Source organism: Trichosporon asahii, assembly GCF_000293215.1.
Source record: "Trichosporon asahii var. asahii CBS 2479 unplaced genomic scaffold scaffold00071, whole genome shotgun sequence".
NCBI classification, from domain to species: Eukaryota; Fungi; Basidiomycota; class Tremellomycetes; order Trichosporonales; family Trichosporonaceae; genus Trichosporon; species Trichosporon asahii.
In genome coordinates, this window is record NW_014040854.1 from 142,843 (window position 1) to 168,841 (window position 25,999).

At 57.9% G+C, this 25,999-nt stretch overlaps 11 protein-coding genes across 11 annotated transcripts; 5 read left to right on the forward strand and 6 right to left on the reverse strand.

Moving 5' to 3' along the window:
• Positions 1–1,684: 1,684 nt before the first annotated feature.
• On the forward strand, positions 1,685–2,835 carry A1Q1_04916 (uncharacterized protein; the record flags this gene model as incomplete). Its single annotated transcript, XM_014321723.1, has 2 exons — positions 1,685–2,774; positions 2,816–2,835. 2 exons carry the CDS (start codon positions 1,685–1,687, stop codon positions 2,833–2,835), a joined length of 1,110 nt encoding a protein of 369 aa, XP_014177198.1.
• A 641-nt stretch (positions 2,836–3,476) lies between these two features.
• Positions 3,477–5,848, reverse strand: A1Q1_04917 (xylosylphosphotransferase; the record flags this gene model as incomplete). The annotated part of the gene is made up of 2 exons (XM_014321724.1): positions 3,477–5,324; positions 5,393–5,848. 2 exons carry the CDS (start codon positions 5,846–5,848, stop codon positions 3,477–3,479), a joined length of 2,304 nt encoding a protein of 767 aa, XP_014177199.1.
• Positions 5,849–7,381: 1,533 nt separating this feature from the next.
• Positions 7,382–9,262, reverse strand: A1Q1_04918 (uncharacterized protein; the record flags this gene model as incomplete). Its single annotated transcript, XM_014321725.1, has 1 exon — positions 7,382–9,262. The coding sequence occupies one exon, from the start codon at positions 9,260–9,262 to the stop codon at positions 7,382–7,384; it is 1,881 nt and encodes a 626-aa protein (XP_014177200.1).
• A 1,808-nt stretch (positions 9,263–11,070) lies between these two features.
• On the forward strand, positions 11,071–12,651 carry A1Q1_04919 (inner membrane protein; the record flags this gene model as incomplete). Its single annotated transcript, XM_014321726.1, has 1 exon — positions 11,071–12,651. One exon carries the CDS (start codon positions 11,071–11,073, stop codon positions 12,649–12,651), a length of 1,581 nt encoding a protein of 526 aa, XP_014177201.1.
• A 1,045-nt stretch (positions 12,652–13,696) lies between these two features.
• On the reverse strand, positions 13,697–14,974 carry A1Q1_04920 (phosphoserine transaminase; the record flags this gene model as incomplete). Its single annotated transcript, XM_014321727.1, has 2 exons — positions 13,697–14,763; positions 14,839–14,974. The coding sequence occupies 2 exons, from the start codon at positions 14,972–14,974 to the stop codon at positions 13,697–13,699; spliced, it is 1,203 nt and encodes a 400-aa protein (XP_014177202.1).
• A 128-nt stretch (positions 14,975–15,102) lies between these two features.
• On the forward strand, positions 15,103–16,416 carry A1Q1_04921 (uncharacterized protein; the record flags this gene model as incomplete). The annotated part of the gene is made up of 2 exons (XM_014321728.1): positions 15,103–15,288; positions 15,463–16,416. 2 exons carry the CDS (start codon positions 15,103–15,105, stop codon positions 16,414–16,416), a joined length of 1,140 nt encoding a protein of 379 aa, XP_014177203.1.
• Positions 16,417–16,442: 26 nt separating this feature from the next.
• On the reverse strand, positions 16,443–17,348 carry A1Q1_04922 (uncharacterized protein; the record flags this gene model as incomplete). The annotated part of the gene is made up of 6 exons (XM_014321729.1): positions 16,443–16,646; positions 16,703–16,857; positions 16,909–17,015; positions 17,060–17,141; positions 17,196–17,277; positions 17,346–17,348. 6 exons carry the CDS (start codon positions 17,346–17,348, stop codon positions 16,443–16,445), a joined length of 633 nt encoding a protein of 210 aa, XP_014177204.1.
• A 1,357-nt stretch (positions 17,349–18,705) lies between these two features.
• Positions 18,706–19,716, forward strand: A1Q1_04923 (uncharacterized protein; the record flags this gene model as incomplete). Its single annotated transcript, XM_014321730.1, has 2 exons — positions 18,706–19,358; positions 19,398–19,716. The coding sequence occupies 2 exons, from the start codon at positions 18,706–18,708 to the stop codon at positions 19,714–19,716; spliced, it is 972 nt and encodes a 323-aa protein (XP_014177205.1).
• Positions 19,717–19,752: 36 nt separating this feature from the next.
• A1Q1_04924 (uncharacterized protein) lies at positions 19,753–20,787 on the reverse strand (the record flags this gene model as incomplete). The annotated part of the gene is made up of 4 exons (XM_014321731.1): positions 19,753–19,991; positions 20,062–20,097; positions 20,162–20,498; positions 20,548–20,787. The coding sequence occupies 4 exons, from the start codon at positions 20,785–20,787 to the stop codon at positions 19,753–19,755; spliced, it is 852 nt and encodes a 283-aa protein (XP_014177206.1).
• A 121-nt stretch (positions 20,788–20,908) lies between these two features.
• A1Q1_04925 (homoaconitate hydratase) lies at positions 20,909–23,119 on the reverse strand (the record flags this gene model as incomplete). Its single annotated transcript, XM_014321732.1, has 3 exons — positions 20,909–22,541; positions 22,579–22,908; positions 22,980–23,119. 3 exons carry the CDS (start codon positions 23,117–23,119, stop codon positions 20,909–20,911), a joined length of 2,103 nt encoding a protein of 700 aa, XP_014177207.1.
• A 782-nt stretch (positions 23,120–23,901) lies between these two features.
• On the forward strand, positions 23,902–25,861 carry A1Q1_04926 (capsular associated protein; the record flags this gene model as incomplete). The annotated part of the gene is made up of 2 exons (XM_014321733.1): positions 23,902–24,601; positions 24,642–25,861. The coding sequence occupies 2 exons, from the start codon at positions 23,902–23,904 to the stop codon at positions 25,859–25,861; spliced, it is 1,920 nt and encodes a 639-aa protein (XP_014177208.1).
• Positions 25,862–25,999: the final 138 nt, after the last annotated feature.

The window sequence follows — 25,999 nt, forward strand, 5'->3', positions numbered from 1 at the left end:
ACATTGAACTTCGCAGCCCGCCACGAAGGGACCTCTGCCTGCTCCCTCGAACCCAAGAGGCCGAGCTACTGCCTCCGAGCTGGCAAATAGGCGGCCATGTAAAATATTGAGCTTCGTTACAACAATGTGTCGTCCGTAAACCATCGCTACTGCCTTTGACAGCAGTAGACAGAAAGAGCGAATCTCCCGATACATGAGTTGTCGACGAAATAGTGCCTATCATGTGCCAACCCTTGGAGCTCCCATATCCTATTTAACTTCTGTAGCCTCCGGAACTTTCGACCGTATCCATGACAGCACCATCCGCAAGAGCTTTATCCCGTGCGACACCTTGGGTGAGGACCCGCGGATAATGGTTTAGCTCACAGTAGACGATGCGGCATCCGGCATACACCCCCTTGCATACTCATGCGGGAGTGGTCTGAAGCAGATCAATGGGATCTGGGCGGTTTTAGAGTCATGAGTATGGGCACGAGAAAGGCGCTGTCAATCCACGGCGAAGTGCAGAACAGCACCGAGTAGCGAGCACAAACTTTCCACGTCCATGTGGAAGCCAGAACGGACACGTGAACCTCTTTGCTTACACCCAGGCGTATGTCGGCAATGGCCTAGCTGCGAGTCCATGCTTGTACAGGCACCTGTCAAATGAGCCATGAACCGTAAGGCGCCTCCGCCCGCAAACTGACTGTTCGGACCTGCATTTCTTGCATGAGATCTTTTCCCGGAGCACCCCTCTGTATATGGGTACTGTCGAGCAGAGGCTGCATGCCAAGAACAGGTAAAGCAGACAGTAAAGCGGAGACATTTCTCGTCCGTTGCCACAACACTGCCTCACGCCTCACAGGCTTGCCGCATCGCCCACGTGGGAGCGGAGTCATCTCTTTCCTAAAGCAATGCTTGGATCTAACGCGAAACAATCCTGGAGGATGGACTCACGTTCCTACAGTCGAGATTGATTGACACTACCTCAAGAATCGACAGACACTAATCCACGGAGATCAAGCAGTCGCCAAGGCCGACTTGACGCGGATGCAAACGGCAACTCTGCACAATGAAACGCGTCGGCGGTGTGCGCGGTGCGCGTCCTTAACCGGCAACGGAAGCACGCCGCAGGGTGGCGAGCGGCCCGTGTGGAACCCTGGGAGTGCCGTCTGCGTCCTGGGTCACACTGGACGGGCAGCCCAAGAGAGAGTTGTGTGAGTCTGCGCTTGGCCAATTCTTGCAACGCCCATCGCCCATTCGGCCTGGTACGCGGTATCATCGTCAGGCACCTCTCCACAATGCTCATCACACATGCTGGACGGGCAGAACGCCAAGCGTTCGCAGCCTTGACCCGCACACGCCTTCGCCCCGCCCTCACCTGACGGGCCTCACAACTTCTGATCCTCAGCTCGCTGGGCGCAGGTCCTCAACCGATTGCCCGTCTAGTTGCACCTGGCGCATTATCCATTGTGACCTGTCCAAGCTCGGTCCGCGAACAGGCAACTGACAGGGGACTACTTACATCGCCGCTGATTGCTCTTGACCTCTTTCCTCATTCACACTCTCTCACTTTTCCCTCACACACTTCCGCCTTCCTACCGTACCACTCTAGGACCAAGTCCACCCGACACTCTTTCAACTGGCAGCGCCTACCTCTTCTCACTCCCTCTAATACCGTCAACGTCAACACACCTCCTTCGCAATGGTCGCCCTCAACGTCTTTGCTCTGGCTGCTATTCTTCCCGCCATGGTCCTGGCCAGCTCGGCCGGTCCTCAGACTCACAACTCGGTCCACCGTCGCCACCACACCAAGGCCAAGGCCGCTCGTGCTCTCGCTGGCGAGCGCAACACCACCAAGGCTCGCAAGCGCAACCTCCACCGCAAGCGCAAGTGCCGCCCCGCCCCTGGCAGCGAGGCTCCTGCTGTCGAGGGCCAGACTCAGGAGTGGTCTGAGCAGTCTGGCGGCGAGCAGCAGCCTGCCGAGCAGCAGGGCTCTGAACAGCAGGGCTCTGAGCAACAGTGGTCCGAGCAGCCCGCCGAGTCGACGGAGGGCTCTGCCGATGTCGCCGGCTCTGCCAATTTCGGCAGCGAGTTCCACGCCGAGGCCACGTCCGACGAGTCCACCACCACCTCCACTGGCTCCGCCCAGCAGTCCACTGGCGGTGACGGCAACCTCCGCATCGGCCGCACCCTCTCCGGCCCTTGTGGCAGCATCAACACCAACGAGGGCTCTCCCAACGGTGACCAGTGGTGGCTGAACTGTGGTATCAGCCTCGATGACCACGACGCCGCCTGGAACCCTCCTTACATGGGACTCGAGGACATTGTCTACCAGGATTTCAACCACGGTGACTGGGCAGGCTGTGAGGCCTTTGCCTGGGCCTTCAACGACCCCGAGTGCAACCTCGGCATCAACCCCGCCATCCTTGCCGCCATCGCGCGCCAGGAGTCGAGCTGCAACCCCAACATTCGCGGCAAGAACGGCGAGTACGGCCTCATGCAGGTCATGCCGTTCAACTGTATGGACGAGTCGGTGTGCATGGATGTCTGGCAGAACGTGAGGAACGGTGCGAACGTCTTCAAGACGTACCTCGACCAGTCCGGCGGCAACGTCCTCCTCGCTCTCGGCAAGTACAACGGATGGAAGGAGCACCTCACCTACAACCAGGCTACGCAGGCTGCCCGCGACGGCAACTGCTGGGCCCAGAACAACCTCGACTACCTCCACCAGATGCTCAACGGTTTCGTTGTTGGCCGCAACGCCTACACTGCCGACTTCCCCACCATGTTCAGTGAGTCGCTGGACCTCTCTTCGCCACTGACGTTGTCCCAGAGAACTACAACTGCCAGTAAATGCGATTATAGCTCAACAGCTATGATCATGACCTCATGCCAGTGTCCATGTTGACAATGATATCCCGGCCCACCATATACTTTTTCATCTTCACATCATCCCTTCCTATCCCATATCTCCCTCCTGTGCGGCAGCCGGCTGAGCACAGCTTGTTTCTACCTTCTTCTACAATGGCTATGCGATGGACAATCACGTGCCCGAGGACTGCATTCTGAAACTCACCCGCGACGGGATTGGCGACGCGCCTGCTGTCACCTTGGCGCCCACCGCCAAGAGGCTTGACGCAGGGCGTTTCCTCTGCCATCTCTCCCTTGGACTAATCATGGGACACCAACGGCGACATCTCCTGATCTCCCGATCGATGCGGTAGGACGTTGCCCGCTGCACGATCCCCCGAAGTCCCAGGAGATCCGTGGCCTGGGGAGATGGACCGAGCGCGGCGCCTTGGCGTCACCTCAACCCCCGCTCAGCTGCGCACGCCCGCTGTCCAAACACCGCTGTTCCACAACGGTGAGACATCCGTGCGGGAGAGTACCCATCACTTGAGGCATTTTTTGGTTACATGTAATGCCTATTGGAGTATATACTACAGTTGCTCGCAGAGCTCTAGTCAAATGAATGTCAGATGCTGTCGGATGTGTTAAGGGGCGCTCCACGCGCGCTCCCAGATGGCCGGTCGCGGCCACTTCTTGTGGAACCACTGGTTCACCATTGAGCGGATGTCCGAATAGTCCTTCTCGATGTCGTCGTTCAGACCCAAGATCGCGACGCTGTTCGAGTCGTCTATCTGCTTGAGCGATTTCTTCACTCCCTCAGCATTCTTAAGCATATGGAAGTGCACGTCGGACTTGCCCGACGAGTAGATGTATCGTGAGAGAAGCTTCATGCAGTACAGGCGAAGATTGACGTCCTGACCCGGTAGGGAGGTCGTAGACAAGACATTGTGGAGCGAAAAGTCGACAGCCTGCCAGGTCGAGTCAAGCGGGAGGTGTGGCGGTGGCAGAAAGTCGGGCGGCGGGTCTGTGGATGGGTTCGTGTAAGTTGAAGTTGCGGGGGGAAAGAAGGCGGAGAGGCCGAGCGGACCAGAAGCGGTTACGAGCGCCATAATGAGGCAGTCGCCGCAGTCCGGCTCCTGGAAAGCGATGCGCTTCATCATATCGGAAGCGGACACTTGCGTCCCGTGAGTCCAGAAGACGCCGAAACAGCGATCAAAGTCGAGAACGCACTGGTCATTCTCCTTGGCATCTGCCCCCTTAGGTAGAAATCCGGGAAAGTGACCGTCGAGTGAGGTAAAATCAAAGGTAGTGCGTTTCGGTCGCTCCCAGCCCGCCTGCTGAAAGATCCGCGCCATGCGAAAGATATCAAGCGTCTTGCGCTCGGCGCGGTGGACCTCAACCTCGGCGACCTGAGCTGCGTCGACTCCGAGACCAAAGAGGTCGATGATTGCCTGGCGGGAAGCGTCGTCCCACAGACCTTCCCGGCTGCCAAGATTGACGACGATGTAGGTCCACAGAAGCGCCTCGCGCCATCGATCGACGCGGAGCTGCGTCAGGAGCCACTGTATCTGGACGTCGCCATTACCAATGCGCAGCTCTCGGAACCGGCGAGTGCTGCTCAGAGTCAATGCCTCCTTGAACATAAGCGACGCTTCCTGATGCAAGCCCCTCGTGATGACCTTGGGAGCATGCGCAAAGTACGGCCGTTTCCGTTTTGGGAACCGCGCGGAAAGTAGATAGTTTGCGTGATACAGGCCACCCATCTCGCCCGTGTCCGTGATGTGCCCATCGTCAATGTCCGGCTTGATCCACTGGAACCAGGCGGTCTTGAACCGGATCACGTTGCCATAGAAGGGCGAGTGGAAATCCGACACGGCGTGGGGGCGCAGCATGAAAAAGTCGTCGTTCAGGGCGATGGACACGTCCGCGAGGCCTGGGAGCCAGCTAATGCGGCTCTCGATCGCCATCGAGTTGTACGTCGGCAGCGCCTTACTCCTCCAGTCTCTTTCGCGCCACTCTTTCTCGCCCAGCTGCATCGTGACAGCATCTCGCTTCACAGTCGGGAGGTGAAATATCTCAGAGTGCCCCGCATAGCGAAGCGTGGGGTAAGGGACTTGAAAATGGGCGTGCTCGGCTGCCGTTTCAGAACCTGTGGCCGGGTGGACCGGGTGCTGAGGGCTGCGCGTATCACGTCTCGAGAAGTTCAACCAGGTCGGAGTCTGCACGATGCGCCACTTCGTGTTCAGGTGGTCAAGAACCCGCTCCGAGATCTTGCGTCCGTCGAGATTCAAAACTTTATCACGCGTGGCGGGGTTGTAGACCGGACCAGACTTGTCAATGGTCTCCTCGAGAACATCGATCGTCGACTGCGGAACGAGGGCTAGGTCCCCAAGTGTTGAGTTGAAGGCGTAGTCGTAGAGTATCAGGTGGATCGTGCGGACATGGCCCTTGAGATTTTCGACGACGGATCGCATCGAGTACACGAGTTCGTTCTGCTCCCTGCTGTGTCAGCACTGCTACGCCATTGCACCCACCGAAAGTGCCTGGACGGACTCTTCACGCCCATCTTGGCCCTGTGCAAGCGCATCTCGTCGGCCCATCGTTGGTCTGAACCATTGACCCAGAGCCAGGTGGCATCGAGCGTATCCTCTGGTCCGAGCTCTGCGCGTCCGCACATTGTCTCCCCGGTCATGAACCATTCCTCTAAGCAGTGATCGGGAAGGAATCGTGTCGGGCGGAGCTTCGGGAAGGGGTCCCTTGGGGCTCCGTGCGGCGAGAACGGGCGCCTTCGAGGGTCAACAGAGTCAATCCAGTCTTCTCCTTCGCGGTCCATCGGGGCGGGGAACTCTGGTGAAAGGCGATGGGCTGCCGCCTCATCGCTGCCGGCTGACCGCCACAGCGGCGCAGGAAAGACGGAGAGTTCGAACAGGTAGGTGTGTATCAGCCATATGGACAGCGTCCACAATAAGACTGGCGCCAGGACTCGTGGCGTCAGAAACTGGCGTGCGCGACTCATGGCGAGGGGGACATGGGCGGGAGGTTGCTGAAGGAGGGAATGACTGTACCGGACAGACTGTAAGTAGAAAGGAGCGTGTACGTGTATATGTGCGTGCTGGAAAGTGTTCGAATGCAAGGTCAATCATGGCTCAGATCGCGCTCTGGAGGTGACAGATTCTTTGCGCTCAGACAAAACTGAGTGCTGCGCGGCACAGACTGTTCCGCACTAATGGGCATGTGCCCAGGGTTCTGCGCGAACGCATGGCGCCCTGCAGCCCCTATCTGCAGTGCGGCGCATCGTGAATTGCTGCAGCAGCAGTGTCGCGACAACTGGTCGTGTGCGCAGTGCCATCAAAGCCGCATTCCATCCGAAAGACAGGGAACGCCACTGCGCAGCCTCTTGCTCTATCCCGATTGCTCGGCAGCGTCGGTTCGCCTCCAAGCTGGCGGCCCCTCAGCCTCCCCACTCCGCATCTCCGCGGATCGGATGAGCTGCGTGCGTCGCGTTGGAGCGAGCAGATGCTTCCACCACCTGCACCTGTGATTGTACTGGCAGTGCTTGGTCAGTAGCGTATCAGTAACAAGCGAACGACTGTTCGCCTCGACCGATTACAGCGTATGAGGGAAGGCGTGTGCCTTGGACCGGGAGACGCAGCGAACGTGCCTTGTGCTTGCCATTAACTCCACTTCCATTCGCTGCAAGCAAGCTTTCCGCGCTCAGCAGTAGAAAGTCTGGTCCTGTAAACGCTATCCCGTTGCGTGGGCAGAGGGTACCCACCGTTGATGACAGACCGGGATATGTGTATCATCATGAGCAGCAAGTTTCGAAATGATCGGCAACGTGACATCATTTGGTCCCGTCGCCACGCCCCCACCTGTGGGCCGCTATTGACAACTTACTCTTCGTGATGCTTCCCAACCACGATGGCACCTCCAGAGAAGACGACGTACGTGTCATCGACGGGGCAGCTGACCGCACCCCCTCTAACGAAGCGGATCGCAGATGCAGTGTCCGATCTTGCTGAGGTTGGGTGGCTGTTCATCGACACGCTGTTCACCGTGAGTTCTTTGCTTCTTCCCCCAGACTGACGGCAGCCATTCCTGAACCCCAACTCGACGATTCTCGACCACACGAGCAGCAACAATGGCTCGGCCGCGCGTCCATCAAACACCAACCGCTTCGGAAGCGGTGGTGCCCGTCTGGGAGGCACCGGTCCTCGGGGCGGCGGGAGCGGCAACGGCGGCGGCGGCGGCGGTTTCATGTCCATGGCCGACCTGCGTGGCGGCGACAGTAAGTGTTCCCAGGTGACAATCACTGATTCCAGCCGTCAATGCTTGCAGATCTGCCTGCGGCTAAAGATCGTATTCTCCAGTTGTATGAAAAGGTTGTGTAACATCGTTAAGAAAGTAATGCATCAGCGGCCAGCCGCTGGAGTGCGGGTATCTAAAGTTTGGAAGATAGTCCAAGAGTGCTAATGCAGACCGGAAGTAAAAACGGGCATGGCCTTTATAACACAGAGCCCCAAGGTCGTTAAGCGTTAATCGTTACAGCTTATCCACGCCAGAAAATGGCGCGGCGACGAGCGGGGGCGGTGGCGACAATCTCCTCCTCGGCGCTAGGGGTAGCCTCGGCGCTCTCCTCGGCAGCGGAGGTAGCCTCACCCTCAGGCTTCTGCTCCTCAGCAGAAGTGGGGGCAGCCTCCTCGGAGCCGGTAGGGGTAGCAGAAGGCTCGGACGAGTCAGTGGCCGAAGTAGACGAAGCCTCAGCAGACTCAGCGGCCGACGAGCTCTCAGCAGAGGTAGGCTCGGCAGAGTTGGCGGTGGACGAAGCCTCAGCAGATTCGATAGCAGAAGAGCTCTCGGCGGAGGTGGGCTCGGCTGAGTTGGCGGCAGACGAAGGCTCACCAGACTCGGCAGCAGAAGAAGAGGCCTCGGTGGCACTGGCAGAGGCGGAAGGCTCACCAGACTCTACGGCAGAAGCGCTCTCGGTCGCGGAGGGCTCGGCAGAGTTCACAGCGGACGAAGGAGTGGACGAAGCCTGGGCAGACTGGGCGACAGTGGACTGAGCAGCAGAAGGAGCGGGGGCGGTCTCGTCCTCCTCCTCGCAATCCTCGTCCTCCTCATCGTCCTGCTCCCACTCCTCGTCGTCCTCCTCATCACAGTCCTCGTACTCGTCGTCATCCTCAGCCGCAGGAGGCTGAGCAGCAGCAGCAGACGAGGTGGCCGCAGGAGCAGGGGCAGACTGAGTGGCCTGGTCGACCACACCACCCTGGTTGCCGGAACCGGAGTCGGCAGTGGGGGCAGCGCCAGCAGTCACGGTGACGGTAACGGTGACAACCTCACCGTCGCAAGTGGGCTCGGCGTCGGGGCTAGCGGGAGAGGCGGGGGCGTCGGTAGGGGCAGAAGTGGGGGCAGCAGCGTTGCTGTCATCAGAAGGCGTGGCAGAGTTCTGGCCAGCCTGGTTGTCGCTGCCGCTGGAGCCGCCAGAGCCGCCCTGGTTCTGGTTGTCCTCCTGGTAGACGTTGGCGCTGTGGTTGTCCTTGGCACCAGTGTCAACCGAGCCAGTCGAAGAGGGCTGCGAAGCAGCGGGCTCGTCGTCGTCGATCTCGTCGCACCAGGGGTAGTCGGCGTACTCATCATCCTCGTCATCGTGCTGGGGTTCGGAGGAAGAAGCAGGGGTCGAGGCAGACGAAGAGGTGGCGGCAGGCTCGGCAGACGAGGGGACAGTCGAGGAAGCGGGAGCCTGCGACTGCTGGGCCTCCTCCTCCTCCTCCTCCTCGTCACACTCCTCCTCCTCCTCGGGGGCACTAGAGGCGGAGGGAGTGGGGACCGGAGAGGAGGTCGCGTTACCGGCAGCTCCACCCTCGGGGATAGTAGCGTTGATGGAGTTGTCAGCGACGGTCGAGTTGTCCGAGACAGTCGCGTTCTCGGCAGGGGCGGTCGAGTTGTCGGAAACGGTCGCATTCTCAATAGGAGCAGTCGAGTTGTCAATGACAGTCGTGTTCTCGGTGGGAACGGTCGCGTTCTGAGCGGGGAGGGTAGCGTTCTCGGCAACAGTCGAGTTGTCCGACGCGTCGGCAGAGATCCAGTCGTCACCAGTGACAACAGGTCCCTCAGCCGACTGCGAGCTAGACTGCTCCTCGGAAGAGGTAGCAGAAGCCTCCGAGGAAGCGGCCTCGGTGGAAGTGGCCGACGAAGAGACGGCGCTCTCGGTCGAGGTGGGCTCACCCGAGTAGGGGGCGTCAGACGAAGTAGGCTCGGCCGAGTTGAAGGCAGAAGAAGCCGCGGACACGGCAGAGGGCTCGGCGCTCTCGGTCGCGTTGTCGCGGGCGACGATGCGGCCGAAGCGGCGGGCGTAGCGGCCCTCGGCAGCAGTGGCCTGGGTGGCCGAAGCGAGGGCGGCAAGGAGAGCGAAGGTGGTGGTGAAACGCATTGTGTTGTTCAAGCAGCAAGCTACAATTCAAGATGAGGGGGCGTAGAGATTCAGAGATTCGAGATGAGTAACGACAGTAAAGCGCCAGGCCTGTTTTGTCGCTGTGAGAGGGCGGGGAGAGCGTAAAAGAGTGTGTGCCGCCTGTCGAAGTTGTCGAAGAGGATCAAAAACCCGCAGTCGGGAGTCGGCAGATGGCGGAGAGGGAGGGAGGGAGGAGGAGAGAGGTAAGGAGAGGGAGAATAAAAGAGTGAACTAGGCTATGATGGAGAGAAAGGAAGAGAAATGAGAACGCAGAGGCCCAAAAGACTAGTGTGAGGGGAGGAGCGGGTGGTGTGTGTGTGTGTGTGGTGAGTCTGAGCGCGTTTGGCCCTGTCCGTTGAGCGGCCAGTGTCTGCAGTCTGCGAGAGCGCCCCGTAAGGAGCAACGGGGTGCAACGGGTGGGTGGTCAAGGTGCTGCTCTAGGAAGGTGACGTTACGCGGGATGGGCGAACCGACGTGACACAGGCACCACGCACACTGCGAGAGGGCGCAGAGAGGAAAAGGGGCGCGACGTGTCGCCCATGAGTCGGATGGGACACAGGGACGCGCCTCGGCACATAAGGCACTCTCCTGACCTACCACAGCGCCATGCCTTGGCCGCCAGATGGACAGGTCGCCCAAGCACTACTACGCGCCGAGCCCTCAGGGGCCGGCAGGAATCTCAGGGTTCTCCCAGCGAAAAAAGGTCCAGGAACCCTGGACCCCCTTCCCATTTGGGACACTCGACGTGCTTACCTTGGAACCCCGTCCTGTTCTAAAACGGCGACGGCGACGCTCTAAACCAATGGCGGCCGGCAATGAAACCGCTCGGGCCACCGGCGTGAGTATGGCCGTGGCCGCCGCGCCGTGGGCGTCGCAGTGCGTGGCCATGCGTGGTCGTGCGTGAAAGGACTAAGCACTGCCGAGTCAGGTTTAGGATTACGCCTCAACCCTGTTTTGTCCTGATCATATTCCATGACCCGCCAAGGCTGGCACATCTTGCCTCTCATGGCCTCTCAGCTGCCAATCGCTCAAGGTTACCTCAGAGTGCTAAGCTACTCAGCATCGTCCCCGTCCGCGTTGTCCGGCACCGCCCGCCGAGCGTCAATCGGAATTCACCGCTGCCGCTTCTCTATTGTTCATAACCCGCGGCAACCTGATGACCCTGTCCAGTTATTCCAAGAACCCAGACGCGCCTGCGCAGCCTAGTCACTGCCGCCGAGTTCTATGCTGGGCGCCGGCCACAGTGGTCTATGTCTATGTGCCTGCGAGCTACGTGTTTCCGGCATGTCTGGGGAGCGAGCTCGAAGGCACTCACGCTAAAGCCGGACGCAGCCAGATTCGCGCTGCGCCATGCAATGTCCCATGGCTCGGGCCGCGGTTCAACTGATGAGTAGTCAATGGAGCCAAAAGACGCGCACGCTGCGTTCAGGAACCCACATGAAGCAAACTTGCTTCTTTCTGTGATCACCTTTGCGACCGATCGTGATGTCGACAGACCAATGGAAGGGTACTCCAGTGGTGCGCAGTGGTCCAGATCGCACTTTCCACTGCACTCGAAACACATCTGAATTGGCCCGCGCCTATCCGTTTGTCGGACGGATTAGGCATGCCACCCCGCTGCCACCGCATTCTTTCCACGTGGTGGGCACTGGAAAGGTCTGTGCGGATTGTTGGTGCTCAAGGTGGAGGTCGACTCCGAAACTCGGACAAGTGGACCTTGGTCGCACTGCACAACACAATACTCTCCCATACCGACTTGCCGACACCCCACTTCGGGGCCACATGCGATGGTCCTGCTACGACAGTCCCATCGGTTGTGGCCGGCTCCTCGCCCAATTTCTGCCTTCCGCCGTCAGCCGACCTTCGCCAGCCGGTTCTCCCACCACGATGCGTTCAAGCCCGATCCTCTGGAGCGTTCAACCAGCGATGACAGCGTCTTGCCTCTAGAACCGCCCTCGCCACCTGAGCCTACCCGTTCTGCGAGTTCAGTCGATAGTATTCCAGATTTTCCTGCGCGGGATGAGCGGCCGCCAGAGCAGCGACCATCGGGGTCGCGATCGACGGAGCCCTCAGCGACAGCGTTAGCGGGTAACGTTTCGACACACTCTGCAGTCCTACAAGAGTTGTTGAAGCAGCAGCGGGATCAGTTGCAGAAAGAGAAGGACCTGCAGAAGGAGGAGGAGCAGCTCCAAAAGCAGGCAGAGCGCAAGGTGAAGCCGTTCGATTTGCTTGATCGGAGAAAAGAAGAGGACTCGGGCAGTGCAGTGACATGGGCGGACCCTGTCTCTGTTGCCGAAGCCACTGCCGCAGCAACTGCCACGGCCACGGCTACCGCACCCTCGGCGTCGCTGTCAATGCCGTCCATTTCGACTGAAGAATTCAAGAAGCGCCTTGCGGAGTGGAAGACGGCCCTGGACAAGAAGAGTCGGGAGCTGGCGCAGCAAGCAGATAAGAACTTCTCTTTGCTGGGATTGCGCGTGAACGAAGTTACCGGCTACCGCGAGATCGAGCTGCTGAAGGAGGCTGTCAAGAGCAGAGGTGCGTCACTCACTGCAGACGTCGCGCTGACCCCAGAACGGGAGATCGAGGGTAAGCGTAAGAACGTTCGCGAAGCCAAGGTGGCCTACGAGACGGCCGTTGCGACATTGTCGAAAACGCAGCAAGACGTGCAAGCCTTGCTGGAGCGCAAGCACACCTGGTCGGACCACGACGTCGCGCATTTCACGCAGTTGGTGCGGTCGGATCACGCCTCCAAGAATGCGGTCGAAACGACATCACAACAGTTGAAGGAGGCCGAGCTTGCTGTCGATACGGCGTTCACGGCCTTGATGCAGTCGATTCTCGAGCGGTATCACGAAGAGCAAGTGTGGAGCGATAAGATTCGGAGCGTGTCGACCTGGGCAAGCCTCGTCGTGCTCGGCGCAAACTTGATTGTTTTTGTCGGTGCCATCGCCTTTGTGGAACCGTGGAAGCGCAAGCGACTGGTCGAGGGCCTTGAAGAGCGCATGACAGGTATGATGACAAAGGTCGATAGCCAACTCCAGACGCTATCGGATCGAGTTGGAAGTCTCGAGCCGGTTTCCTCTTCTGTCCTCGCTGCGGCGCCCGTTGCGGCTGTGAATAGCGAGGTGTCACCGAAGGAAGACGGTGTAAATCACATCTCGCCCTCACCGATTCACACCCTCGAACCTCATCTTTCAACTGTGCCATATGGTTCCGAGGCGTTTGCATGGTCTACCGATTCGCTTGACAAGTTGGCGCCACCTTCGGCAGAGCGCGACCTCGCCGCTGCGGCCGCGGTAGGGGCAGTCGCTGGGGCTGTCACGATCAGTTTGATTTCCTTCATTGCATCTCTCATCCGTCATTAATACTACAATGCATTCATACTACTTGGTCATGCCTGCTTCCCGATCCATGACACGCTGGTCGAGCTTCACCAGAATCACCGTGCGCTGCGGGTACTGATCTGTCGACACGGTGTGCGCTGTGACTCGGGCCGGCTAGACGATCAGCAAACGTTCCTGCGCTTGTCACTCACGACGTCGAGCCCGTCCAACACTCCTTCGACAATTCCGGCTGTGAAAGCCTCGCAGCTCAGCTGCGACATGTCTTTCGGGATGGAAATGTGCTGCGTCAGAGGCGGCTGGTTCATCGTAATCATGTCTGGGGTAAGCGGCGAAAACCCTTCAAGCCTACATTCATCCTCGCCCTCAACGCTGCGCTCCAGGCCATCGGCTGGCCGGCCAAAGGCGTACTTGTACACTTGTGTATGCACGAATTGCAGGATAGGAATTAGACGGTGCTCTCTTCGCGGATCCTGCCAGTTAGTCTTGCCGTATAGATAGCGCACACCTTCATGCTAGAGGATTGGGCGTTCCGCAACAGGAGCAGCGCTAGAATCCTGGTCCCGGCCTCATACCCAAGCGCTGTCAACCTGAAGAGTCAACATCTGCGAAGGGCGGAAGCTCACCTCTTCTCCAGGTCAGCCACACTGTCTACTCTAGACTGGCTGTACGCCACGATCTCGGCAAACAGAAAAGACCATGCCGAAAGAGAAACCTCTGCACCTTTTGTCTTGTTCAGCGGGCGCTCCAGTATGTTCGCGCCAGCCGGAGGAAGGAGAGGCTGCTGCTGTCCGAGCCCGCTCTGTGGCCGGGGGGAGCCCCGTGAGTCGATCAAAGAGCGGGGAACCTGGGAGACGGTGCTAGTCGACGTGTTCGTGCTGTAAGAGTACAGGGGCGGGTTTGGCCCGCTGGTGGACGGCGGTCCTGACGACGACATGGTAGATAGGTGAATGAGTGATCGAGGTCGTGACGTTGACGCTATCTCGGTATCGTCCGTCCGTGTATCAATTTGCTTCCGTCCAACCGTAAAGTCAGAATGATACCCGGAAACATGCATGGTTCTATGAAACTAAGATGAACAGGAAGCAGCGAACCGCGAGATGTACTCGCACGCGGCCTTGACAGACTCGAGCGAGACTGCATTATAGAGAGACAGGCGGATGCCGCCGACCGAGCGGTGGCCCTTGATCTGGCGGAAGCCCTGCTTCTCGGCACCATCGAGGAACTCCTTTTCTTTGCCGTCGCCAATGATTTCGAACGTGACATTCATCCAGCTGCGGGCGTCCTTCTCGCGAACGACACACTTGACGGCACCCTTGGCCTCGGCCTCGTCGAGGGTCTTGTACAAAAGCGCGGCCTTCTCGCCATTGGTCTTGGCGAGGCCCTCGATTCCGCCGCGCTCAGCAATAAGGTACTTGAGGACGAGGGCGGAGACATAGATTGGGAAGACGGGGGGCGTGTTGTACAGGCTCTTGTTATCGGCGAGGATCTTGTACTCGCTCTGGATCGGCACGACGGGAATGCCACCAAGCTTCATAGCCTCAGTGGTGTCGACGAGGAGGTCGTTCCGAACAATGACGATAGTGACACCTGATGGGCCGAGGTTCTTTTGAGCACCAGCGTAGATGATGCCATGGCGCTCGATCTGCGGAATGGCACGGGAGATGAAGGAAGATGAGTAATCAGCAACGATCGGAACGTCCTTGGGGACCTTGTCGAAAGGGAAGGCGTACGGCGAGTCGGAACCGGCAGGCGGGAACTCGATGCCGTTGATCGTTTCGTTCTCACAATAGTAGACATATGCAGCGTCAGGCGAGAAGTCGTAGTCCTCGGCTTTGGGAAGGGTGGTAAACTTCTGGGGCTTGGTTGTGGCCGCGAGGCGCACGTCCGCGAAAGGTGGAGCATTCGGGGAGGGGTGAGTAGCGAGACGCTGGGCCTCGGCATACGCTTTAGAGGACCAGGAGCCGGTCACGACATAATCGACCTTGGGGGGCTTGTAGTCGACGTCACCTGCATGTTGGAGGCGGCGGTAGGCGAGCAGATTAAGGAAAACCGAGGCGAACTGGGTTGTACCACCGCCCTGGGCGAAGAGAATCGAGTAGTTGTCGGGAACGCCGAGGAGGGTGCGGAGGTTGGCTGGCGTTAGTCATGACTCCAGGTCGTGAAACGTACCTTCAGCACCCTCGATAATAGTCTTGAACTCTTTCCCACGGTGCGACAGCTCGCAGACACCCATGCCAGTTCCGTCGTAGTTGATCAGACCCTTGGCAGCCTCCTCCAGAACGGGGGTAGGCAGTGGGCTGGGGCCAGCAGCAAAGTTGTGAACCTGCTCGCGAGTGAAGGGCATGGTGGATGGTGAATGGTGTGGAGGCAATCCAACTTTCGGTGCCCACGGTTAATTAAGCCAAGAGGATTTCGGAAAAATCACTCGTCACCTCATCATTGATAATATCGACTCGATTCACTCATCGCACCATGTTCCGGGTGCTCGCCAGCTCCACAATAGGCAGCTTACGTGCGACTCATACACTGCGGCTATCGCACAGCCTTCGACTGTATGCCAGCACCTCCCCGAAATGGTTGACCGATGAAGAAGCCGCGAACGCCAAGCTGCTCGAAGCAGTGAAAAGCCGCGTGGACCAGTTCCAGACCGCGCAGGACGTAAGACGTGCTGTAGGGTGACGGTGCTGACCGTAGACGCCTGGAACGACTGTGCAAGAGCAGAAGGAGCGCTCAAAAGTCATGAAAGATCTCGGCCCCCTGGCGGACGCCTATAGACGGTATGAGAATGTCCGCAGAGTACGTGCTCATTTGTTTTTTCAGCTGACAGTCTAGTCGATCCTGGAAATCGAGCCGCATCTCTCTGATCCAGATGAGACAATTCGAGAAATGTTCGCTGCCGAAAAGGAAGAGTTGCTGGCCAGCTTGGACGAGGCTCTCGAACCACTACCCGAGCTGCTCCTCCCAACGCCTGAAGTGGCCGAGCTTCCAGTGATGATTTCGATCAACGCCGGCGTCGGAGGCTCCGAGTCAGCTCTCTTTGCCATGGAAATGGTCAGAGCCTACACACGTTACGCGAACCAGCGTGGCTGGAAGGTTGAGACGATCAGCGAGACGAAAGGCCCAGACGATATCGGGGTTCGCGAAACCACAGTCAAGATCGAGCCAGCGCCATACAGTGAGGAGAACAACGAGGTGTACGGCAGTTTCCAGTGGGAAAAGGGTGTGCACCGTGTCCAACGAGTTCCTGCGACCGAATCGCAGGGCCGTGTGCATACGAGTACAATCACGGTCATCGTCAATCCTATTTACCCCGACAAGCCGGAGGCGCCGCTCGTGGATCCGAAGGACGTTCGAACAGATGTTATGCGAGCTGGAGGTGCCGGGGGACAGCATGTCAACAAGACAGAGTCTGCGATCCGTTTAACACACTTGCCCACTGGGATCACAGTGTCCATGCAGGACTCTAGAAGCCAGCACCAGAACCGAGCTTGGGCATGGGAAATTCTGCGTGCGCGCCTCAGTGAGAGAAAGCACCAGGAAGAGGTAGAGGCCCGACGAGCCGCTCGTCAGAGCCAGGTCAAGAGCGCGAACCGCAGCGACAAGGTGCGGACGTACAATTTCCCGCAGGACCGCGTCACCGACCACCGCATCGGCCAGAGCTTCAACGGTATTAGAGATATTGTGGAGGGCGAGCGGCTGGAGATCGTCATCGCCGCTTTACGTGAAGATTTCAACAGCCGCCGGTTAGAGAGCATTCTCCAGGGAGAGGGAGACTTAGACGAATAGACGCTATCACATGTAGCATGCATCACTCATTCCTGAGCTCCACTGAGGAATTTCTTGATGGATTGTTGCTTGGCGTCGAAACCGGCCGAGCCAATTCCACCTCGTTGTCTCTTGACTCCCTCCAGGTGAGTCGTCACGTCAAGGGCCATAGTGTCGACTTCCAGCGGAGGTAGAGTAGGCAGCTGGGCGAGTGCGATACGGTGTGGCGACATCTCTCCGATGTACCCTATCTCGTAGCGGTTCCACCCCGTCTGCACATCAGTCGATTGCGAAGACTGTCACTCACATTCGTCATTCCTCTATATGTCCAGTTCTTCTCAATGCCTTCAGGTCGGCGAACCAGCAAAGCGCCCATGAGCTCGTAGTTGAAGATGCCGTGCGCGACAACTACGATATGGTAAGCCGCAGCAGGGTGGCCATAATGCTCCCGGAGTGCAGGCTCTATGTACTTGGCGACTCTAGACGTTAGAAACGCTCGGTAGGATCACTCACGCTTCGTTGGCACGATCGCGCACGTCCTCCAAAGACTCGCCCTCTGGGAACCTGAAGACGCGGCCCGACTCTCTGAAGAAGCCGTTGCCCCGGCTCGTGCCGAACGGCTGACCCTCGGCTTGCGGTCAGCGTGAGCTGATCGGCAGCTCACCTTTGCCAAAGTACTGTTCTCGAAGTCCGGGGTCGGTCTTCAAGGAGGGAGAGCCACTGTTCTGTTTCTGGATCTGCTGACCCTGCGCCCGTTAGCGCTTATATTCAACCACAAGCACCCACCGTCCAGTGCGCACGTTTCAGATCCGACGTGAAAATGGCATCGATAGGCTCGTTCACCAGCGATGCACCCAAAGCTTTGGCTTGCTGAGCATTAGGCTGTGACAGCCAAAGCCACTTACGTTCATTCCTGTCGCGTCAGAGGCCAGGCTTTCAATGGAGCGTACCATGATTTGAAAGAGGAGCATCCGACCATCCAGCCCACACCGGGCGCAAGTTATCTACAGCTTCAGTTGCGATTTCGGGTTGGTCTTACCAGTGGATTCACCGTGTCGCACCTGTCAGGTCAGCTTCAGTACCTCCAGAACACTCACAATTGTCAGCGTAATCATGCTGGGTTGAGAAGGGAGTGGTGCAGAACACTTCACGTCTCGCTCCTAGCGGTTAAGTCACATCCGAGTCGGTCATGGCCGCCTTAACGACAGCACGTGACCAAATAGTCCAAAGACTCCTTCGGCGCTCGGTGCTCTCACTATCTTCAGTGCTCTAGGTGCGTATCGCGCTTCGTTTCTAGTTCTGACTGTAATGGGATGTACACTGTGGAAGTGCTGCGTGACATGCGCGTGGCGCATGTCTGGGTCGCAAAGTAGCGGTGAGTGTCAAAGCGGAGGCTTCAGACGGGGCCGGCTCACAGCGGCGCCGCACTTTCGTTGCAGCGCTTGCCACGCTGTTCGGACCACCCTCGCTTCCCCTACCACTCCGACTCACCTCGCAGCACTATTCCTGCGCACTCCTGCGCGATGTGGCATGGAGGCATTGATGTGCGAGTTGGAACTCATGTCGCCGATCGCCGACGCGCGTCAAGCCACGTTGGTGCCTCCACTTTGAGTTGTCACTTCCGATTTCGTGTTTCCTCAACCTTTCACGTCATGGCAAGCACAACGCACAAGGCTCAAGCCGAAAGGCTCGGTCGGAGCCCGCCTGTGCTGCTGCTATCGACGCTGATACCGATATCACTCACACTCATTGTCCACCCACTGCTGCCAATCTTTTTACCCGAAGACATCACGAACAGGATTCCTCTTCCTCCTCAGCCTGCGATCCCAGCACTGCAAGCGAGCATTGGCTTCGCCCTGCTGGCGTTCGTCGGAGCAATCCTCATAGTCCCTCGGGTAGCGGACGCCTTTCTCAACAGGGGCTTGAAGGGACGCGATTTACTCAAGCCAGGAGGGCGAACATCGGGACCATGGATGTGAGTACAAACATGTAGCGCTTGCTGACACGACAGTCCCGAAAGCCTGGGTCTCCCCTGCGCCTCGCTGTACATAGGGCTCATGATGCTCTTCATTCCGTTTCCGTTCTCGCATCTGTTCCATTCTGCGAACACGTCCAGTGTCGGGCGTGAAGTGTTCCCGCGCGGGGAGGTGAGGCTACACTCTACGGACCTGCACTGACGCGACACAGCTTAACTTGTTTCTGTCATCCCTCTTGTCACTGTTCACTGCAACACTCCTGGGGTTCCTCGATGACCTGTTCGACATCCGCTGGCGGCACAAACTGCCGATTCCCCTGATCGCTGCGATCCCGATGCTGCTCGTGTACTACTCGGAAGGCGGGCTGACATCGGTTGTCCTTCCTGCCAGCGCCGGCAAGCTACTGACGTCGCTGGGCTTGCCAGGCTGGGCAGGAAATATGGTTGTAGATCTTGGTGGGTCATTCAGTCCCTGCGAAGCTAACAACGGAGGCTTCCTCTATTACGTTTATCTGCTTATGCTGCCTACGTTCACGACAAACGCGATCAACATCTTGGCGGGTATCAACGGTGTGGAGACCATGCAGGCTATGCTGATCGCCATGTCTGTTGCCTTGAACGACCTACTCTTTCTGCCGATCTGGTCGACGCGCCTCCTGCGTCTCATTGGCGCCGGTATCCCGGAAGAGGGCAGGTTGCTCGATTGGGCTGCGGGTGAGGTTGTGAAGAGGCATTTGATGAGTCTCTACTTCATGCTTCCTCTTATCGGCGTCTGCGCTGGCTTTCTCTACCACAACTGGTTTCCGGCTCGTGCCTTCCCTGGCGACACGCTCTGTTACTTCACAGGCATGGCCTTTTCTGCTGTTGCCATGCAGGGCCATTTCGCCAAGACGCTCATCCTTTTCTTCATGCCGCAGATCTTCAACTTCGTATTGTCATGCCCCCAGCTGTTCCGCATCGTTCCCTGTCCACGCCACCGTTTGCCACAGTGAGTCCAGGATTTTGAGCAACAGCGTTGACCCAGCAGGTACGATGCGGAAACTGGCCTCCTATCCCCGTCGCTGACCGTATTCGACTCGCCCGCGTCGCTGAAGACACGTATCACATTGCAGCTCCTAGAGCTTCTCGGTCTCACGACACTCCAGCGCGCGCCCGCAGACAAGCACGAAGTCATCGTGTCGGCGACGAACCTCACCCTGATCAACTGGGTCCTTGTTCACTTTGGTCCCATGCGGGAGCAGACTCTGTGTCTGATCATTGGCGCAATCCAACTTTCGAGCACTGCGCTCGCGTTCGCGATTAGATACGGTCTCGGTACGTTAGTATACGGAGGTGACCGCCGCTAGACAGCATATATCTTTATATTCTACATGTATACACTATCAGCTCTGGAATCGCATATTGTAACCACCGCCTGGCTGTTGATCAAACTTGAACATGTCGGTACTCAAGCCAAATTTGCCCAGGAGACCGTTCCCAAGCTCCTTGAGCTTGTCCATCATTTCATTCTTCTCCTTCTCCTGCTGCACGGCAATTCTACTGGGGAGAGACGTGAGCGCCTTCCGAGCGGCAGGCAGCTGGGGCGAATGTGCCGGCAGAACTTTCACGAGCGTCTGATAATCTGCAGCGTCAGTGACAGCTAAACGACAGCGACGTACCCTCCTGCGCCGATGACAATGACGACCACGAACCGATGTTCTCGTTCGCCTGCGCGCGTCGGTGGAACGCTTTCAGATAAGCAGGGTCGATCTCGAGCGCTGTCGTCAGGTGGATTGTACGACAATCACTCACCAGAGTTGCAAGCCTCGACTGCCTGTCTATACTCCTTCTCTGCCAAGTAGACAGCCGCAAGATTGCCCCAAACAGCCTTTGTACATTCACGGACATCTGCTTCCACGTTGTCCCTCTCCGTGTCTTTCGGTTGCAGTCGCTCGGCGTCAATCTGCGCAGCCTCTTCATCTGTTATCTCCGCCAGACCACTCGTCTCCACCTTGGACTTCGTCTTTTCAGGTCGTGGACAACTTGGAAGTGTGTCGATGGCAGCGAGGTAGCTCTTCCGCGCCTCATCTAGCCGTTGCGGGTTGGCAGTAAAGTGCTTGTTGCCGGTGTTTTTCAACGACAGACCGCGCTGGAGGAGATTCTGCATCTGTCAGCTGACTACCATGCTTGAATCCCACCTTTAACTCTTCCGTTGTGAAGCGAAATGTTCCAGGAGCCTCGAGCTCAACTCCTGCTTCCTTCGGCGATCCTGGTCCCGACCACTCGTCAACGTCGTCCTCGCCACCAGCGGGAAAAGCTCCATCCTCTGAGCTAGGCCCCTTCCTCTGATAAGTCTGCTTTGCCCAAGCGGGTGGCTCGAAGTCTCGAGCGTCAAATGACGGGAGGTCGGGAAAGTCGTCCGGCAGGTTGCGAGGCATGGTGTGATGCTGAAGACAGGATGACACCAGAAACGGACATGTTGGGTGGAGGCCGGGCAAATCTCGGAAAAACGATCAGGAATCTATGCGAATGCCCATATTGCATGCAGCGCTATTAAATCTAGAGAGATGCTCTGATAAAGCCCTCGAGACCTCCATTTACCCAGAGTTCCTGAACACTGCGACCCACGCGGGCCGAGGGGTAGTACTTCTCGCCCTCGTCACCCATTGTGACAGTGACACCTCCTCGGCGAGTGTCGACCTTGACCTTCCAGCCCTCCGGGATTACAGTCAGCTCGCCGTTCTTGCCACCCTTTCCTCGCGCGCCTCCCTGAGCAAAGCGCGCAGTGAGGTCCTCGATGAGCTCGGGGGCCTCAACACAAATAAGTCCGTTGTTGATGCTGTTGCGCTTGAAGATGTCGCCGAACGAACCGCAGATAACGAGCGGCATGCCAGCGTTCTTGATCGCAGTAGCGGCCTGCTCACGCGAAGAACCGGTTCCAAAGTTATAGCCAGAGAGAAGTACAGGCGTCGGGGAGTCCTTGCGAAGGCCTCGGATCGTGGCGGCAAAGTCGGGGTCGTAGTTCTCCATGACAACCTCAGCTTGACGCTCAGGGGTGATGTCGTCCTGATAAGTGTACTTGCCGGGGTACATGCCATCGGTCGTCAAGTTGTCCTGGGGGGCGAAGACGAGCTGGCCCTCAAAGTACTCGGGGAATCCCTCCAGCAGAGGCTCGGGTTCAGCACCGGTCTCGGCAGGCTGCACGGGCTGGGCAGGCGTCTCCTCAATCGCGAATCTGGGAACGTCGTACTTGGGAAGCGCGTTGAGATCCAGTGAGTCGGGGCCACAGATGTAGCCCTTAGCTGCCGACGCGGCGACAACGGCGGGCGAGGCGAGGTAGGCAAGAGCATCAGGGGACCCCATGCGTCCCTTGTAATTGCGGTTCGTGGCACTGATACCGACCTCACCCTTCTCGAGAAGGCCGACACCGAGACCGATGCAGGGTCCGCAACCAGCCGGAAGGGTCTTAGCTCCAGCATCGATCAAGGCTTGCCAGTCGCCCGCAGCCTCGGCATCCTGCTGGACGCGGCTGGAAGCAGCGGCAATGTAAAACTCAACACCGGGAGCAATCTTCTTGCCACGGAGAACATCAGCTGCGGCAGCGATGTCAGACGCTCGCGAGTTCGTGCAAGAGACAAGGTACGCCTTGTTGATCTTGACTGGCTCCTCGAGGAACTTGGGGAGAGCCGTGGCGACTTTGACCGAGTTAGGGCCCGAGATGTGGGGAACGAGCGTGGAGAGGTCCAGCGACAAACGCGATGCGTAGTGAGCGCCGGGATCGGCGGAAAGCTGCTCCTGCAAGCTCTTCTGCAGGCGGCTTTCGTTCATGCGGGGGTGAACATCAGTGTTCTGAGTTGACGGAATTGAAGGTGACGAAAACTTGCGAAGTTCGGCCTTGCGGATTTGGCCGCGGTACCAGTCGATGAGTTTCTCGTCGACAGGGAAGACACCAGCGACAGCGCCCCACTCGGTCGTCATATTGGCGATTGTCAGACGCTCATCGATAGCAAGGTGCTTGATGCCGTCTCCAGTGAATTCAATGGCGGCGTTCAGAACCTGGTCCTCATTGAAGAGTCCCGCGAGCGCGACAATGACGTCCTTACCGGTGACACCCTGCGGCAGCTTGCCATCAAGCGAGACCGAAATGACGCGAGGAATCTGCCACCAGAACTTGCCGGTCGCCCAGATACCGCTGCATGTTAGATATGCTCTACCGGAAGGAAACTCACGCGGCATCGGTACGCACAATGGCGGTACCGAGGCATCCGACACCTCCGTAGTGGTTGCTGTGACTGTCACTGGCAACGACCATCTTGCCGGGCCAGGCGTAGCCCTCCTCCACGACAATCTGGTGGCCAATACCACGACCGGCGGGGTAAAAGTCGACACCATGCTCCTTGGCAAACGCCTCGATCCTCTTATACTTCTTGATGTTGGTCTCAGACTTGTTTTGAACGTCGTGGTCAAGAGCGTACACTGGCTGACGCGGGTTATCGAGCTTGGAGCAGTCGAGCGAGAGGAACTTGGAGATGACGGGACCAGTGTTGTCGTGCGTCATGCTACCGATCAGCCTCGACATTTGCCTCACACATACACATGCTCTGGGCGAATCATGACATAGTCGCCCGACCTAACCTTGGTGCCAGCGGGGAGGTCGACCGCATATTTTTGCACAATCTTCTCGACGAGCGTCTGGGGAGTCGATGTCGTCGCGTAGGTGCGCGCAAAGTGGGGCAGTCTCCGCCTGGCGGCAAGCTGGAGCATGAACATGGCGTTTGTTGAGCTTTTGATTGAGAAATAGCTACACCACGGTTGGCTCTTTTATTTCGGTCGATCGGTCGAAAGACGGACGTTATCCGAGTCGATCGGAATCTCGGCTGTTTTGTCACGTGAATGCCATGCGTGTTACTTGACAATCCGACAACCGGGCATGGCTTGCCAGAATCCAGTAGTGTGCATGCGCAGGGATTACCGTTTCACAGGGAGTAAGCTCACCACACGATGTCGGTCGAGATGTAGGATGGGGAGGCGGGACTCCATGGAATTGGCTGCGCTACCCTCGCAAGTCGCAGCTATCCTCAGTCTTACCTCTCCTCGCGATCCTCGCACAGCTTTTCACTCTCTCTGCATCCGTGAGTGCATCCTCTGCAACAGTTCAGTGTCGAGGAGCCGTCGCCGCCCAGATTGAATGACTCCCACGTGAAAAGTTCAGTCAGTTTTCCGGGCGCCCTCTCGTCACTCTCCTTCATTCAGAGCATTCAGAGTTTCACAGCCGCATCCAGTAGTGCCGGTGCATCACACCAGTTAACTGGTGTGAGTGATGCATTGCGGGTATGGAGAACTGGTAGACAAAGTCGAGGTGAGAGCCAGCCCAACATTGGTGGCCACCTTCCGTGCCTCGCCTGTCGATCAGGGTTGAGTCCGCGCGCGTCGTGCCCTTAGACTGGGGTACTCCCGTGCACATGTCCCGTTGTAAGTTCAGTTCCTCTCCTCTTCCACATCACAATTTTCCTGCCGACTTGTGTTGCCTCTCCCCAACACACGCACACACAATGCGGCAGTTTAAGAGTCTCTCTCCGAGAGGCCGCGTCGCTGCTGTCGCAGGCGGGTTTGTCGCCCTCATCGTGCTTCTGCACGTCCTCTTCCCAAGCTCGCTTTCCACGACACGGCGATGGACGACCGCCTCGTCATCCGTCCTCCGCTCGACCTTCCTGAGGGGCAAGGCGAACGCACCCCATCCTCCGATCCAGCATCCAATTCCTAAGCTGATGGCCGACGCCCAGGAGGCGTTTGAACGCAAGGTCAAGAGTCAGTCGAAGACCCTCCGCGAGGCCGTGGCCGAGTACCGCCGCCGATACAAGCGCGACCCGCCCAAAGGATTCGACGACTGGTGGGAGTTTGCCAAGGAGCACAAGGCTATCATGGTCGATGAGTATGACCAGTTAGTCAACGACCTCGAGCCCTTTTGGCGCTTCACCGGTGCCGAGATCAGGCAGCGTTGCATTGATGTCGGTTACCTTCCTTCCGTCGACTTGGTGCGCATTGAGAATGGCACGACCCGACTCATCGATGTCTCAAAGGGTTTCGTCGATTCAGAGGTCGGCGCTCGCGCTGTTGGTTTTAGCACGATGCTCGCAAAGTTCCAGAACAAGTTGCCGAACATGGACTTCCCCATCAATGAGAAGGCCGAGGGTCGTATTCTTGTTCCGTGGGAGGAGCAGCGATATCACAACTTGACTGCCGACACTTCCAGTGAGCCTGCCTATGCGGAGTTGTGAGCTGACGTTTCCAGAAGGAATCAAGCACGTTCTCGGAGGTGACTTCATCCCCGACTGGCGCGCCGACGGCAGCGTTTGGGAAGCATACCGCAGGACCTGCGACCCTACGTCCCAGGCTCGACGACTCTTTAGCTCGCTGCACGCCCATTTGAAGGAGAGCCAAGTTCCTATTTCGCGTCTAGCTAAGGCTGGCGTATCCACAGATGTTGTGGACGACGACTTCATTTTCGCCAAGGATGTCGACGACAAGTTTGACTTTTGCGACCGCCCATGGGCTCACTACAATCAAGGTCACTTCTTTTCTGACTGGCGCACTATCCACGCTCTTTATCCAATGTTCTCGCCCGCCAAGGGATCAGGGTTCGGCGACATCTTGATTCCCAGTCATTATTACTACTTCCCGACGAAGCTGTACGCTTACGGTTGGTGGTGGTTACACGAGCCCAAGGACGTCGATGACATGGAAGTGCCCTGGGAAGAAAAGTCTGACGACATCTTTTGGCGCGGTGCAACTACCGGAGGTGGTTCTTCGCCCCCGGGCTACCTCCCTCAGTACCAGCGCCATCGCCTGATCAAGATGGCATCGGACCATTCCAACACCAACAAGACAATCGTTTTCGCGGACCCGCCCGGCACCGACAACTTCATTTCGGCTCCCGTTCCCCTCGCTGAACTTAACAAAGAGATTATGGACGTGGCGTTCACCAGGGCTGTCGGATGCGTGCAGTACCCTGGCGGCTGCGACCGCATGCGCAAGGATCACCGCTTCGCCGACGCCGTTCCACTGGGTGAGAACTGGAGCCACAAGTACCTAATCGACCTTGATGGCATGGGCTACTCTGCTCGTTTCCCTGCCCTACTCAAGTCAAAGAGCGCCGTCATGAAGACAACAGTCTACACCGAGTACATGTCCGAGTGGATCCAGCCGTGGCTTCACTACATCCCGGTGTCCCAAGCGTACAATGAGATTTACAACATCTACGCCTACTTCTCTGGCGCCACGCCGTCCATGCTGAACGCGGCGAATGCCACAAGAGATCAGTTCCAGTCGGCGGGACACCACACCCACAAGCTCGACACTGACGCTGAGCTTCGCAAGATTGCCGAAGCCGGTCGCGAATGGATGTTTAAAATCGGCCGCAAACTCGACATGGAGATCTATCTCTACAGGCTCTGCCTTGAGTGGGCTCGTCTTAATGCCGACGACCGTGAGGCCATGAGTTACAAGGGCTAAACCTTACGGGACACTTACACATACACTCTCCTTATAGACAAGACCAGCTATGAATTCTGTAACATCTAGCTCTTTGCACGGAACTATCCCGACGTGGGGCCCCGGTCCCAAATGTCACTTTCGAATCCTCACAAATAA